The following is an 18,058-nucleotide window of genomic DNA, read 5'->3' as shown; positions in this document are numbered from 1 at the left end:
TAGTCTTAATGTGTAAGTTCATTTTTTAATTAATAATTTAAATGTGGCAAAAGTCCTAAATTAAACTTTGCTAATATATATTTCTAAAATCAATAATAATTCTACAAATTTAAAAACTTAATTTAGATTAAAATATTTTTTTTTAAATTAGCTATCAATTTTTAAAATGAACAAAGTCTGTCCTTTCATAATGTATTTTGCTAAGAGGATGGTCCCTGTCTCATAACATGCTTGAAAACAGCTAAAATTATAGAAAATACATTTCTATAAATAATTTTAATTTGAGTAATACAGCTAATAACATTGACGTAATGAAAAAAGTAGTTAAAACGTAATAAGTAACATATTTCTATTGTTATTTAAAAAGATAACTTTTCTTTTTAATTACTGAATATTTAATACAAATGAAAAAGAGCTATTTAAACAACTGATCAATGAATTAAAAACTGTTTAAAATACAACAATGTTTCTGTAGGCCTATTATTTGTTTTCAATAAATAAAATTACATATTTTGGTGTGTTTTTTTTCCATACAAATAATTTAAAAGTAATCTTGCCCTGGTACAAGTAAATCAACATTCAGTAGCAAGCCACCATTCACAGACTCTTCTTTTAGTTTTTCTATCTCTTTGAGCACTTTAGAACCGATGGTTCGACTGTCGCGATACTTAAACTTGACATCCGTCAAACTGTTTGGTCTTTTTAATACTTCTCCAAATGCCCTCAAAAACTTAATCTGTGAAAACAAACGCGATAAAAATAAAAAAAAAACTTAATCTGTAAAAACAAACAAAACGAAACATATGTAATTAAAACGTATACATTTTTAAAATGTATAATATAAGCCAGTATCAGAACTATATATATATATATATATATATATATATATATATATATATATATATATATATATATGTAACTAGTGTAGTTACTAAAGACGATTGATAAGAACGCAATACAGTCTGTCAACTAAAGACATGACCAAGGCCAAACTGAACTGATGCAACGGATGCAGGTGGTGTGACAGAAATAGAAACAAAAGTCTAATAATCGGACTGTACGACAGAACTGCGTAGTTCATAGTTATGATGCAACGGATAGAACCGATTACGAATACAAGGCGATATAATAGGACGGCACGACGAGAAGGGAGAAGAACAGAAGTTGAAGACTGAACTGTAGATACGTGTTGTAATTTGTGAGAATAAGATTGGAAGCCTGGACCATGGACACGTGTATTCTGATATGTGAGGACTAGTGAGGACAGTAGGGGTCAGTTGATTCATTGTATTCTTGTGGAACATTGATGCATTGCTATGTGGAGCATTTCTATTGATTCATTTAATAAAGAGATAAATGTAAACCTGCACTTCAGAGTATCTGTATTGTGATTAATGTTGTGTGCTGGTCAAAGATAGCACAAGTAAAGACACTGTAACATTTGACGTTGCGAGTAAATACACTCGGTAACATTTGGCGCTGCGAGTAGCTGAACTCAACTAGACCAGCCGTTAGCGGCACCCATTGTCAACCTGGTCAATAACTGTGTTTTGTGTGTGAATTCGGACAATCGAGGAACAGGGAAAAGTATTCTTACATAAACGGTAGGAAAGGTCTTTTTATTCAAAGAAAATATATTTAAGGATTAGAATGTCTAATTTGGACGAAAGGCCGACCCATATTGTGGTCCTGCCCAGAGAATCCCACATAAACAAATTTTATGGGGACGGTGATTCAACCTTAACTAACAGATTCTATGAAGAGGTCAAAGCTGCCTGGGCCTCGAGATACATGTCACCAGAGGAAAGATTAAGGTTGTTGATGAGCAGTATAGGGGAGACGGTTAGGGCGGAGGTAAAATGCCACAATAAAGCCCTCCAAACAGATCCAGATAAAGTGCTAGATTTAATTGTGGAGACCTTTGGTGAGAGACGGTCGGGGTCGCAACTGCTATCGGGGTTCGTAGGTCTAAAGCAGAGACTGGCGGAGAGTGTGATGGAATATTCACATCGAATGAACAGGGCCTTTGACGCTGTAAAAGGCAAAACACCCGACATTGATGCGCGCCTACTGAGGGATCATTTTATTGAAGGGTTAGCAACCCCTATCTTAAGAAGAGATTTGAAAGAGGAGGTGTACAAGGACCCACAGTTGACCTTCCTTCAGGTCAGGAACTCAGCGATCCGCAGGTCAGAGTATGAGGACGAATCGAACTGCTTGGTAGACAAAATCTCTGTGCCAGAACAGAAACAATCACCACCTACATGGACCAGCACCATGGAAACCATGATGGCTCAACTGTTGGCTCGCCTGGATAAGGTTGACCAACGGTTGGAGAGGTTAGAAAGTAGGTCAACAGCAGATAACCACGGCAAAAACTGGACAAGACATAGACAAGTTAGACAGCCGCGACCTGCAAATCCATCACTCCAGTGGACAGCTGACGGTCGACCAATCTGCCTGTACTGCTCACAGTCCGGACATATTGCACGGTACTGTCCGGGGAAACGATCGCCCGCTGTAAGGCAGGTCCAGGCTACAGAGGGGCGAGGTTATGGCCTAAGAAACAAGATAGAACAAGCAATGAAAGAGTCTCAAACAAGACTTGAAGAGAAATTATCAGATATTGAAAAAGAACTTCAAATTACACACGAAAAATTAGATTTGAAGCTTTCTGAACTTCAGAATTGTGAAACTAAGCTAACAGATAACTATAGCCTTGGTGGAAGAACTTAAGAATTCAAAAGACTTGTTAATAATAGAAAAAATGAACTGTGAAATGAACTTGGATGTTGAAAAGTTTCAAGTGAACAATTTGTTGGCTGAGAAAAATGATGATAAGGAGGAAATTGGTAGACTTAATAATGAGATCTCAATGTTAACCATGAAACTGGATAGGGAAAGTTCATGCAAATTAAAAGCACAGGAGAAATGTTCATCTTTAGAGTGTCTGTTATCTGAAGAAGAAAATAAAAATATTAGACAACAGAACAGTGTTGGCAAACTAGAAGAAATGATAGAAAAAGAAAGGCTATTGAATCAACACTTAGAAAAGCAAGTATTAGAACTAATGAAAAAGGTTGAAAATAAGACACGTCTTATAGCAGATAAAGAAAAAGAAGTAGAAGTTTTGCACATTTCTATTGAGAATCTTAAATCAGTGAATACAGAAAAAGAAAATGAAGTGAAGAATTATACAGATGAACTTGAATTGCTACGATCTAATACAAATATGCAGCTAAAAGAAATGCCAGTTGTCAAAATGAGACAGCCATCAGGACACCTACTGGCGACAAAACCCCTAGAGATTGTGGCTATGGACTTTACATCGTTGGAGCAATCATCGGATGGGACGGAACATGTGTTGGTGATGACTGACGTATTCACCAAATGGACTGTCGCGGTGCCCACACGAGACCAGACGGCCAAAACAGTGGCAAAGGTCTTAATAGAACACTGGTTCATCAAATATGGTATACCAAGACAATTACACTCTGACCAAGGAAGGGCCTTTGAGTCAGAAGTAATTAACCAACTGTGCAGCCACTACGGGATCAACAAATCTAGAACAACCACATATAATCCTAAAGGAAACGGACAGTGCGAGCGGTTCAATCGCAGCATGCATGATTTGCTGCGTACTCTAGAACCTGAACAGAAAAAACGTTGGCCTGATTTTCTCCCAGAGTTGGTATACCTATACAACTGCACCCCCCATGCCACAACCGGCCTTTCGCCACATATGTTACTGTTCGGACAGGAGGCTCGACTCCCTCTGGACTTGTTCCTAGGAAAAAAGGAAAGCATGACTGGCTCATACACCGCACTGGAATATGTGAATGAACATATGAGACGAATTAGAGAAATGTACAGGGTGGTACAAGAAAGACTAGAACATGAAGCACGGCGAAGAGAACCGCTGGTACAGACAAAAGACCCGCAACTCCAACTGAACGACAAAGTATTACTGCGTAGCCACCCATTAGGCAGAAACAAAATCCACGACTTCTGGGGACAGGAGGTATGGCAAGTCGTGGAGATGCCTAAAGTAGCCGGTGGCCCCTTTAAAGTAAGACCCACCAATCACACCAAACCGGACCGTTGGGCGAATATTACTCAATTAAAGAAATATTGGCATAGTCAAGAAGAGCATTTACACACAAAGAAAACTAAGACAATTAGGGAACCAGAAACTTACACGGAAATTCACATACCCATCCCGGAACCATGTCACCATCAACAGCACAACAGCGATACACAAGTGGAGGATAACTGCAACAATGAGGATCCCGGTCCTCCCAGAAGTAGAGAGACAGTAGAACATCAGATAAGTGGTCCGCGGAGAAGTTTGAGGAACAGAAAGAGTACGAAATTTTTCGTCAGCAACCATCAATTCTTTCATGGTCGCGCTGGTATGAGAACAGACTGTCCAAAAGCTATAAAAGTAAACTGGTGATGACACCAAACGAAAAAAACGGCGGGGGTGGATGTGAATTCTAGAACTGCTTTGTGTCTGAGGAATATGATGTAGACACATTTAGTATTTTGAAATAGGGATAACTGTTAATCGTGTATGAACGTGACGACATTGACAGTAAGTAGAACAGTAACTTTTTTTTATGGTGTTGCGTTTGACATTGGAGGAGTGCACCCGCCAAGCGTTGTTTGTGATTGAGAACACACACAAAAAACGGCGGGGGTGGATGTAACTAGTGTAGTTACTAAAGACGATTGATAAGAACGCAATACAGTCTGTCAACTAAAGACATGACCAAGGCCAAACTGAACTGATGCAACGGATGCAGGTGGTGTGACAGAAATAGAAACAAAAGTCTAATAATCGGACTGTACGACAGAACTGCGTAGTTCATAGTTATGATGCAACGGATAGAACCGATTACGAATACAAGGCGATATAATAGGACGGCACGACGAGAAGGGAGGAGAACAGAAGTTGAAGACTGAACTGTAGATACGTGTTGTAGTTTGTGAGAATAAGATTGGAAGCCTGGACCATGGACACGTGTATTCTGATATGTGAGGACTAGTGAGGACAGTGGGGGTCAGTTGGTTCATTGTATTCTTGTGGAACATTGATGCATTGCTATGTGGAGCATTTCTATTGATTCATTTAATAAAGAGATAAATGTAAACCTGCACTTCAGAGTATCTGTATTGTGATTAATGTTGTGAGCTGGTCAAAGATAGCACAAGTAAAGACACTCTGTAACATTTGACGTTGCGAGTAAATACACTCGGTAACATATATATATATATATATATATATATATATATATATATATATATATATATATAAACATAAACACAAAACAATAACATAGGAACTCATTGCTGGCCTGTTCGGGTTTGGAAAAAAAAAGTTTCAATTAAAACAAATTACGACATAATGTCGTTAGTGTAAGTGCATTAGTGTTTTTTTTTTGTGAAAATCAGTTTTATTTTATCTATGCTATAAAACCTCTTAACCTCTATTCGGTCAAAAATATAAAACAAGAAGCTTTGTATAAGTAATGGTTATGTTTATTTGTATGTCTTTTTGTATTTATATTATTAATTTTAAATACATTTCCTTTTTAAACAATGTCATTCTTAAGTATGTACTTTATAAAAAAATAATAATTAAGAGAAGTAATTGCTTTTTAATTTGTTTAGTAGAAATACATTAAATTAAGCTTATGAGCACCCTTATTTGACTATTTAAATATAGGAAAATAAGTCATGGAAGTGGTTTGAACGTTTGCTTATCTTTGATAAGTTTGATTGTAGGAGAAAGAGGACTCGGCTTTCACAGTGGTTTAAAAATAAATGGAAAAAGAATATACAAAAGCGTGGGATGGTGTCTTTTGTACAAAACAACCATCTATTCAAAACTGCAAGAATTTTTTTTTTTAACTATGGTCCGCTTTGGGCCCCTAAATGGCGTGCCCCCTTGCATTGCGGGGTCTGGCGGCACTGTAGTTCCGCCCCTGATATAAGCAGCTAGGTAGTGTGTCAGTCCGTCATTGCTATAGATTCTGGAACCATAAAAGAAAATATCGTACCACGCACTACTTTTAAACTGCACCACATTGTCTTTTTATTACCATTGGAGAAGGGTTTGTTTATATAACGACTAACATTTTTTGTATAATTGACACAGTTTTTACACTTTTCCATAACGTGAAGAAAATATTAAATAAACGCACATTGCTATATTATATTAAACTGATCAATTGCAATACTATTTTCGATTAGATTTCTTGAAAAGTGGGATACATTTTAATAACAGTATGGTCGAAAAAACTAATTAATTAAAATATTTTATAATTATGCCAGGGGGGGGGGGGTAATTCAAAAAGAAATTGAACTCACTCACTAATGTAAGTTAATTTTTTTAATAACTACCGCATTGATTATTTTATGTTAAGGTTCATAATTAAAACAGAAAAATATTAATCTAATTAGTCTATAGTCTATCAAAATCACTATTTTTACAAGCTTTTATTTAACTCACTACCTCGTCAGTCTGTCTGTCTAGATCGAAACGCCCGAGCGAAATGGCAGGCACTTCTAACTGACAAATACGGTTCGTAATTGGTACGTGGGTCAAGACATGAAACAATGCATCATGACATTTATTTTGACTTAATTGATCGCCTGAGTATTTTTTATGAATTAATAAAAAATTTGACCAAATTAGTAGGCAGTCCTATCCAACTACTCCACACGTGTCATCACGTTCAATAATGGTTTTTAGTCATGTAACTCTATTATAAATAAAAACATGGAAAGTACTAAAAAGTTCATAAAAAAACGTTTCAAAAACATACTTTCATGTAATAATACTCTAAAAGGAGAAAATAAGTTATACACTATTTAAATAACTATAAAGAAAAGAAGGGACAGAGTGGTCAAGCGGTAGAGAGCTGGACTGCTAACCCGTAAGCCTCGAGTTCGAATCCGGGTTCAAGTCAGTAGACCGGGTGATGGGTACTTAACTCGCGTTAGTGAAAGTAAAGGCGGCTAGGCATAGTGCTGACCACACTATCTCTTCATATGAACCACGCTTTTCTTTATAGTGTATAATTTATTTACCCCTTTTTAGTGCATTATTACATTCGATATTTTTTTTAAACGTTTTTTATGAAAAAAATTTTTTTGTTTTTTTTCGATGTTATTAAAACGGATGAAATTAGACTTCTAGAGAATGCCGAAAAGGCTCTCTCTGGACCAGGACGCCTAGGAAAGCGTTATTGCTTTTTTGCGTTTGTGTTTGCATTGTGTTTGTGTTGTGTTTGTGTTTTTTGTGTTGTATTGTGTTGTGTTGTGTTTGTGTTGTGGTTAGTGTCGTGTTTGTGTTGTGTCGTGTTCATGTTGTGTTTGTGTTGTGTTTGTGTCGTGTTTGTGTTGTGTTGTGTTTGTGTTTTGTTTTGTTTTGTTCTGTTCCCAAGTTGGTACATTTTAAAAAAGATTAACCGTGGCGGAGCACGGGTATGTAGCTAGTAACAATATGACTATACAAGGCGTTTTTTAATGTGGCATAGCAACCATATCTAAATTATAAACTTAAAGTACAAAAACTAAGAGAGCGATATCGCATAAACCCATATATACGGTAATTGGAAGTAGTGAAAAATGAAACAAATATAAAACAAATTTATAACCACCAGCCAGGGGGGCTGACCCGAAGGGGCGCCAAAAGGGGTAGAAAAATTAAAAATATAAAAGCTCATTTTAAGCTTCAGTTTTGAATTATGAACTGTCAAAGTTAAGAAATTTAACGGCTACAAGACTTTACATTTTGTTTTAACTGTTTTCTACCTAGATTGTGTAACTATAAAACAAATACCCTTAGCAAACAGTGACCGGCAAACACCGCTCTCCAGCTTTTCCTGGATAGTGGGCTTTTCCGCCGACTAAAATCGAAAGGATTTACACAGGATTGCTAAGTAGATAAACTTTATTGCTTATAAAATAAAAATTCAACTGCAATTTTGAGGGGGGGGGGGGGGTTGTAGACTGAGGTCTGAGGTGTAACGTCAATTTAGCGGGGGGGGGGGGGGGGGGGGTAGCAGATGTGTGACGGAGGGTAGGGGGGAGATAATTTATTGATGACCCCTTAGGTTTATTTTTTTTCAGACATTAATATTTTTTTAATGGATAACGCATCTTAATGCGAGTTGAATTGGCGTCGAGTAAAGTTTTAGGGAACGAAAATCATACACCGTTATTATTAAATCTTTTCCGGACTGTCTCTCGCACCCACGCACACACTCAATCATACACACACACACACACATACATATATATATATATATATATATATATATATATATATATATATATATATATATATATATATATATATATATATATATATGTGGATGTGTGTGGTTGTGTGTGTGTGGGGGGGGAGCGCCAAATTGAAATTTCGTCCCGGGCACAACATGCTTCTAAATGCACTGAAAATAAGAAAATAAAATGAGACTAGTAGTTAGACAGTTACGTTTGCTTCTGTTTTTATCATCATGGACATCGAAAACTTCCGTAAGCGTTGAAATGAAGCTAAATGTTTACAAAAATCTTCAGATAGTTCTTGCTCTCCAAAATGATTTTCTATATGAAGTTCTTCCAGTGTATGCTGGTACAGCGTTGCTATGTTTGCAATTTCAAACTGTAGAGAGACATTAATTTAAATGTGTATAGATCTTTTTCTCTCTCCATAAATAAAAAAATAAAATTAAATAAATGATTAAATAAATATGCGACTAAATAAATAAACCAACAAACATACAAATAAACAAACGAAATAACGAACGTGTAAAAAAGATTATTTAAGAAAAAATAAAGTGAGCATGATCAGGGGCCATTTGACATCGGGGACTGTAAAGTTTGTCCACCATGCTTACATGTTTGTTACGCCACTGCCCCAAGATTGATATTTTCATTGAGCGTTTTTTTTTTTTTTGTCTCACAGATAGCCTGAATGTTTCGCTTTGTTATCAGGCAATGGAAATTGTAAAATAGAAAAATTTTAAAAAAAGTTTAACTATGAAAAAAAACAACCGGGAGTGATCTCCCCTAAACTTTCTCGAATATTCTATTATAACACTACGGGGGATGGCAACTCGGGATATAGACAATATTTTAAATTCAATTTTAATTACTTAAACTTTTTTAAATAGAATGGAATATCGTAAAAACATAATTGCACACCAAGCGAACGCCAAATAATATGTGCATAATAGTGCGAAATATTATTAGTACTTTATAAATGCAAATGTGTTTTTTGAGAAATCGGAAATAGCCTAAATTACTACTTCCGGTCAACGGAAGTTACTCACAATTTTAAAGAAGGCAGAGAATTAGATCTTTTACTTACATGTGAAATTTCATTTATCTATCTGCAATATTACTCAAGTTATAGGCTTTTGAAAAATTGAAAGTATAAAAAGTTACACTTTCGGTTATCGGAAATCGCTTAAAAGCTTATACGGGTCAACAAATTAAATATAAGACTTATATATGAAATTTCATCATTCTAGCTGTATCGGTACTTAAGTTATCGTGTTTACAGACACACACACATACACACACACACACACACACACACACACACACACACAAAGACATGCGAACAGGATTGCAAAACTATGTTTTTCTGACTCCGTGAGGTGTAGAACGTCGAGATTTGCAAAAATCTCGATTTTGTTTTGCACGATTAACCGCTGACCTCCCACAATCGTTCACTCGCCATTTTATACCCGCATTCGACCTTGGGATAACAATACAACACACCGGGGTTACTACACAGTAGGGTGAACCAATTCACACACGCATTCTCCCCTAAGTTCGAGACTATTCTAACCTATTTTAACCTGACCTTAAATGACCCGTAACAAATACTTTCTCTGTACTTTGTATACGAGTAATTAAAAAACTAATTTGATTATTACAATTCCGCTCCGAGATTTTTTTACTGGGGGTTTTTTCTCAGAAGCACACGGGATTTTTTCCGATAGAACGGTGGGCCAGTCCACCCCTGTATATTATGTAATTATACATGTATGTGTGTGTAATCGTATGAGTGTGTATGTGTATAACTGTGTAAGTGTATGAGTGTGTAAGTGTATGAGTGGTCATGTGTATCAGTGTGCATGTGTTTGTTTGTGTGTGAGTGTATGTATGAGTGTGCGCATGAGTGTGGGTGTGTGTGTGTGTGCCTGTAAATATCTGCTCAGTGTGTGTCAATACTTACCTCCTGTGAGAGAGGCTTTGCTACTGTTAGGCTGATCAGGGGAATGCTTGGGGTTAGGACAGCTCCTAAAATACCATCCACATGAAAGGTCACCACAAGATCAGGGCATGATTTTTTAAGTGCCACCCATGCCGTGTCGCTAATGCTTGCTAATTTTATGAAAAGAAGTATATATATATATATATATATATATATATATATATATATATATATATATATATATATATATATATATATATATATATATATATATACATATATATATATATATATATATATATATATATATATATATATTTATATATTTATATATTTATATATTTATTTATTTATTTATTTATTTATTTATTTATTTATTTATTTATTTATTTATTTATTTATTTATTTATTTATTTATTTATTTATTTATTTATTTATTTATTTATTTATTTATTTATTTATTTATTTATTTATTTATTTATTTATTTATTTATTTATTTATTTATTTATTTATTTATTTATTTATTTATTTATTTATTTATTTATTTATTTATTTATTTATTTATTTATTTATTTATTTATTTATTTATTTATTTATTTATTTATTTATTTATTTATTTATTTATTTATTTATTTATTTATTTATTTATTTATTTATTTATTTATTTATTTATTTATTTATTTATTTATTTATTTATTTATTTATTTATTTATTTATTTATTTATTTATTTATTTATTTATTTATTTATTTATTTATTTATTTATTTATTTATTTATTTATTTATTTATTTATTTATTTATTTATTTATTTATTTATTTATTTATTTATTTATTTATTTATTTATTTATTTATTTATTTATTTATTTATTTTTCATTTGATATTGTTAACTTAATGACGTCATTTTGGTGTGAGGGTCTGGCCTTTTGTGAGTCGTCAAAAAAGTATGATGTCATTTATGTATGTCCCCTAAATCAGTTCTCCTCTGCGTGATCTGGGCACAGCTGTACATGTGAACATCGTGTGTCTGTCTTTTATGCATTACCAGAGGCGTAGCGAGGGGGGGGGCGGGGGCTGACACCATTTGGGGGGGGGGGGGGTGACACCAAGGCAAAAAATAGCAAAATATATAGAAAAAAATTTGAGGGGGGGGGGGGGGTGAAAATCGAAAATTTGAAAGTTTGTCCCCGGGAAGGGTCGCTACGCTTCTGGGGGGGGGGTGACACCATTGAGTGCCGCACCTGGTGACACCCGACCTCGCTACGCCACTGTGCATTACTACTCTCTTCATGCTATCGTAATAAAAATTTATATATACATATATATAAATTTGATATACATATATATATATATATATATATATATATATATATATATATATATATATATATATATATATATATATTTGTTTGTTTATAACTACCATTGGCGAAAGGACATATAATATATATGTATATATATATATATATATATATATATATATATATATATATATATATATATATATATATATATATATATATACGTTTTGTCTCGTTGTAATGTTTAGATTCTTTGTTTAAAGCTTACAGTTTTGACAGTTTACCATGCACATGTTAAATTTAGTCTTCTTATTTAACAGTTGACTGTCTACGTATCCGTGCTAAGATACGATTAACAGCACATACAACATACCAAAGCTGTATTGCTGTCTATGTCATGTGCCACACAATGTTTGATGAATGAGCGATGTATAGAACACAGCGGAGTTTTATTAATATTTTGATATAGGCCGAGGTCAGTCTGTTGGCATCAATGCTGAACCCGTTTGCATGATCTTTTAAAAAAATAGGTTACAATATTAGTAATAATGTTAGGCCCTATTCATAGTACCTTACCTTCTAAGTGACTCACAGTTAGGTTCAAGTACTTGAAGTTTGTCCCCAGACTCTTTGATAGGTTTTGTAGTAGGGCTTCGCTGAGATACTCCATTGTTAGTGACTGTAAGTTTGTAAACTTCTGAATACAAAACACATAAAAAGTTTATAATTTGAGAAACGACATTTTAATCGTACGACCATAGTTACAGCTAGATCAGTGAACTAGCTAGCAAAAACTCATTAGCCAAGAAGATTTGATTTTAAAGGTCAAGCTAGATGGTCACAATGTGACCAGGGGCGGAACTACAGTGCCGCCAGACCCCGCAATGCGGGGGGGGCCCAGACCAATTGGGGGCCCAAAAATCCTGTCTAAATTATTTAAAAAAAAAAAATTAGGTGGAGGTCGAGTTATCTTTCTTCTACAGTTACAAACAAACACGATAGTCGGCAAACGTCTTTGAGAAAAATGCACTGACTATAGCTCGAGAGACCGCCAGACATATAGACAACTTCAAAGACGAAGCATCTGAAATTTGACTGTGCCGGTACGCTTTGAAATCGAGCTGGGGAAATGTTGCGGCGAGGCGACTATCCTGGTCTTCTAGTCGGCACTATTGATGTAGATGTTTATCGGCGCTTTCTTGTCCCCTTCCCTTCCCAACTCTCTCCCCCCCCCCTCCCCCCCTCCCCCTCACTTCTACCCCTCACCACACCCTTACTCTTACAATAAGATGTAATGCATAGATTAACGAACCGTCTATGAACTGTAAACTGACCACTTCTGCACATTTTGTTAAAGACACTAGTCAGTAGTTGTTCATTTACCTGATGAACAGGGGCGGAACTACAGTCCCGCCAGACCCCGCAATGCGCGGGGGGGGGGGGGGGAGGCCGTTTAGGGGCCCACGCTGACCAAATTTTTTTTTTTAAATTTGAATTTAATTTTTGCCTTAATATTTGGTTTGTAAAAGAAAAACACTGTAGCTGCGGTACGATTATCTTTATTTTACAGTCACTATACCACGCTCTTCCGCAAAAGATAAAATCCATTACACAAACTACAGTGTAAAATATAGGCAACTCTTCGAATTTTGAATGACTTCTTTGACTCGTTGCCCCCCCCCCCCCTACCTTTGATAGGTAACTGTTTGACCGATCCTCCAAAGTATACTGTGGCGGATGGGGCAGGGGATGGGGACCAAAAAGGGGGTTAAAAAATTGTCGACAAATTCTTTACATATTTAAAACAGTTATTTATAGTTGTATTTTTTAACCATCGTCAAGGCCGAGTTCTATTTCCCTACAATCAAACACACGCTGTCGCCGGCAAAATTCTTTTTAAAAAAAAAAACAAAGTCCATAGCACGAAAAGCCGCTACATATGAAGTGGGCTTGCAATACTTTCATGATGCGCGGTTCTTATTTGCGGCATTGGTAGGGGACCCGAAATCCATTGTACATTTTTCAATGTTAATATGTGTTTGTGATAGTGGTTGAATTTGTATCCTGTACTATCTTGTATCGTACAAATAATTTAAAAAAATAATATAATACTAGAAACTTCAGTTTTATATACGTTTACTTGTTTTTGATTTTACAAGAAATATAGTAAACTTTTAAGGCCTATACTTCAAATTATCTCCCCTGAGTAAGTTTTACAATGGGCGATGCTGACATACATAGATCAAGGCGTTTTGTTGTCCCTTTCAAGTTTTTTCCCGAGCCGACCCCTATCCCATCCCTATTTCTCAACCTCACAAGTATCGAGGAGATAAATGTATCGTTTATGAACTACTTCCTAACCGTACGATTCACCACTTCAGCACATTTTGTCAGACACTAGACAGCACTAGATCTAGTCAACAGATATTAATTTACTTTCATAGTATTAGGCACATCTAATTCACAAAACAGGGCAGGTAATATTATTTTTTATATAATTATTTAGAAATTAATTAGAACGTTTAGAATTAATTGAACATTATTAATAGTCATTGAGGTGGGGGTGTGTGAGAGTCAGGCTTTTTGTTAATCCCCACTCCCCTAAATCAGAAGGTTATCCAACGCGTGACCTGGCCACATACAGTTGTACATGTGAAAAACATTTTTCTCTCTATTATTATTATGCATTACTGCATCATTCACCCAATCGCCATGAAAACTTGGGAAGCTGTTGAGTACAGCCCCGCAAAGGTTTCTGTCATAGGCCTAACATTTGTACATATTTGAGTGGGGACTCCTAACGGAAATATGTGATTTAGCGCCCCGTGATACTGCATAAGCGGATGAGGTTACTACTTGAATACAACTGGCGTCAGTGTCATCCTGAGCAGTGTTTCTTCCAGACTTTTTTCTCCGGGGGGGCACTTGAAATCTTCGGGGGGGGGGCGGTAAACTTTCTTCGGGGGGGGGGGGGGGGCGGACACTGTTAAAAGTATATATTTTCTATATAAATTATATAAATTTCATTTCGTTCGGGGGGGGGGCGGTAAAAAAATTTCGGTGGGGCTTCGCCCCCCCCCCCCTCCGAAGAGATGCCTGGAAGAAACTCTGATCCTGAGCGCATCACATTTGAGCAAGTTGGCCCCCACAGACAGTCGTTTAAAAGTTCCCACAACACTAGGAATAAGTCTCGCTACTACACTCGATGACTAAATCTAATTAGGTGTCGCACCAATGTTTCTTCCAGGGTAGACTGTTTTCGGGGGAGGGGGGGAGCTCTGCCGGAAGAAACAATGTGTCACACCCATCACCCGTGCAGTAATGTAACCGGTAGCTCCAAGAGCCCCGTAACTCCCCTGACACCTGGGCCGTCGCCGAGGGATTTACAGCATGCCTTGGCGTGTCTAGTTGGTAGTGTGGACAAACCCGCGCCCTAAGATCCAAGAAATGAACTGCCGACATTGTTAACATTTAATTCAACTTCTGGAAAACAGGGCACACGGTTAGTAACGTTTTGATGAAAGCCTCAGTTTAGTGTGTTGGACTAGATTTAGAAAGGGGCCAGCTCGTGTGTTGGAAAACCTCTGATTTATTCGTGTACCAGATGGAATTTTTTTTAAATTGAGAGCGAACCTTGTTTTATATATATATATATATATATATATATATATATATATATATATATATATATATATATATATATATATATATATATATATATATATATATATATATATATATATATATATATATATATATATATATATAGGGGCCCAAAAAAATTCTTCGGGGGGGGGGGGGGGTTACTAGTTCCGCCACTGATACACATGACATGTTGTTGTGATTAGATTTAATTGAATTTTTTTTTTTTCAAAACCCGATCAGGCCAGAAATGAGTATCCTATGTTCGTATTGTGTTTATATATATATATATATATATATATGGGGGCCCAAAAAATTTTTTGCGGGGTGGCCCATTTTTTCTAGTTCCGCCACTGAATGTGACACTGTCAAAATCTACGCTTGAAATCATTAGCCTTGCTTTATGCACTAGAGTGGGGAGATTCGTGTGTCTAATATTTAAAATCATAAAATGAAAACAAATTTGACATCATTACTGAGGGTTTGAAGTTAATTTCCTATCTTTACTTGTTTGAAAAGCTGCAGACTTGTGTTTAGCTGATTCCTTAGTTAAATCAACAACAGCTGCTTTAAGTCTTAAAAAAAAAAACTAGATTTAATACCCCAAAATTCCCCAAAGTTTAGAGTTTAACCGGATCCTATATTTTAAAAAGTCATAAGAAATTTTTTAAAGTCGAAATGCATTCTCTGATGTACCTTTAAAAAGCTGGTGAGAAAAAAAATGTTTTCTCTTTAGTATTAAAGAAGTTTTGTTTTACCGGAGCCTTCCCCCTTAAGCTAAGAAGAAAACACGTTGATAAATAATAAAAATGTAAAAAAAATTGGACATAAAAAATGTCAAATGACTCACTTTTAAGACGATATCGAATGCATGAATCGGTCGATAATGTAAGTCGTCGTAGTCTTCATAGGAATTAATCAAACACATTACTTTGATTTTCTCCCCTGAAGATTTGCCTAGAATTTCCAAGAATTCGGTTACGAATTTGTCTTCAAAGTTTGTATCTTTCAGTGAAAATGTCTGTGGGACGATTTAAAAACAAACTCTTCATTTTGTATAATAGAAGCAATGCGAGACGGAAATTTAAAAAACCATGAAGAGTTGTATAGCTAGAAACACAAACACCTGTTATGCTTAATCTTATTCATCATAAAGTAGATGAGTTTTAAAAACAAACTCCCCAGAATTTTTTTGGGTACTTGTGATGACGTCACTTTAGGAAACAATTATAAATAGATTAAGGAAATTTAGGGTAGTTTTGTCATTGGTTAGTAGATAAGAATGAATCAAAAGACCATCAAGAAGCGAGATAAAGTTTAAGCAGTAGGTAGCGGCAGTCATATAACTGAGGTAATAGTCGAAGAGTTAGAAGTGTGATGTCTAGGATCGATGTTAAAGTTGAATAGATTTTAGTTAAGTAGCGTCGGAATATATTCGTGATAGAGATAGTTGCGTTGATTTGTAAACGAAAAACCAAATAACTTATAGAGAAACAGCAAGTCATAAGGGAAAATAAAATTAAGGTGTAGGTTCAGGCTTTGGTGTAAGTCTATATAATACATAAAATATCAATGCTATAATACGGCATGTGTGTATATATTGCAGAAAGCATCAGGCTTTTAATGAAAGCTCAAACGAGTTCCCGTATATATATATATATATATATATATATATATATATATATATATATATATATATATATATATATATATATATATATGTAATGCGCCTATCGAGATGATAAAAAGAAGATAAGACAATGATTCAACACTTGCCTCCAGATTTTTCTGCTGCATCAGAAATGTGTTCATAAAAGAAGCAAACCTCCTCATTGCTCCGTTAGTCGGGCCGTCCGGGTATAGCCCCTTCAGCTCTAACACTCGGAGTTTAGATCTCCATAAAATCTTCAAGATGTCCTCCAGTGTCTTCAAAGTATCGTCCATCACCTCGCTACAAATAGAGCACTCAACTCTGAGTTCAGTGACGTCTTTTGCACATCTGTTTGCCAGTGCAATTACTCTTCGCGCTATATCAGTAGATAAAGAATATATATATATATATATATATATATATATATATATATATATATATATATATATATATATATAAATTTCTTTATTTATTTATATATTATTTATATATACATGTCTATCCATTTACATGCATATATATGTAAATGTATATTACGCAAACAAGTGCACGTACACGTATACGTACACTAACAAATACATAAATTGATATTTCATTATGATTCTTATATAAAATAAACTTTAAAAATCTCTATTTTTATCTATTTATATCTCTAACCCGATTCTTCTACATTTCTGTCGTCCAGAAAAAGTTTTATACGCCGCCACAATGAAGGGACTTGTGTTGCCGTCTTCCATGTACGACACACCTTAAGATAATACAGGAATTAAGCAACCAGCCTAACCCACACATGTAGCAACCAGCCTAACCTACACATGTAGCAACCAGCTTAACCTACACATGTAGCAACCAGCCTAACCCACGCATGTAGCAACCAGTCTAATCCACACATGTAGCAACCAGCCTAACCCACAAAAGCAACATGTAGCAACCATCCTAACCCACACATGAAGCAACCAGCCTAACCCACACTTGTAGCAACCAGCTTAAACTACATATGTAGCAACCAGCCTAAATCAAACTTGTAGCAACTAGCCTAACCCACACATGTAGCAACCAGCCTAAACCAAACATGTAGCAACCAGCCTAACCCACACATGTAGATACCAGCCTAACCCACACATGTAGCAACCAGCCTAACCCACACATGTAGCAACCAGTCTAACCCACACATGTAGCAACCAGCCTAAACCACACAAGCGACATGTAGCAACCATACTAACCCAC

The 18,058-nt window shown here is 35.5% G+C and overlaps 1 protein-coding gene across 1 annotated transcript; it reads right to left on the bottom strand.

Moving 5' to 3' along the window:
- Window positions 1–541: 541 nt before the first annotated feature.
- Window positions 542–17,124, bottom strand: LOC131950459 (uncharacterized). Its single transcript, XM_059312626.1, has 6 exons — window positions 16,957–17,124; window positions 16,031–16,201; window positions 12,115–12,235; window positions 10,259–10,407; window positions 8,507–8,674; window positions 542–736 (listed from the first exon to the last, which is right to left on the bottom strand). Exons 1-6 carry the CDS (start codon window positions 17,122–17,124, stop codon window positions 542–544), a joined length of 972 nt encoding a protein of 323 aa, XP_059168609.1.
- Window positions 17,125–18,058: the final 934 nt, after the last annotated feature.

This window comes from Physella acuta, unplaced genomic scaffold, assembly GCF_028476545.2.
Source record: "Physella acuta isolate Inbredline_101_S28 unplaced genomic scaffold, ASM2847654v3 ptg000765l, whole genome shotgun sequence".
NCBI lineage: Eukaryota > Metazoa > Mollusca > Gastropoda > Physidae > Physella > Physella acuta.
This window is presented reverse-complemented; position numbering and strand designations above follow the sequence as displayed.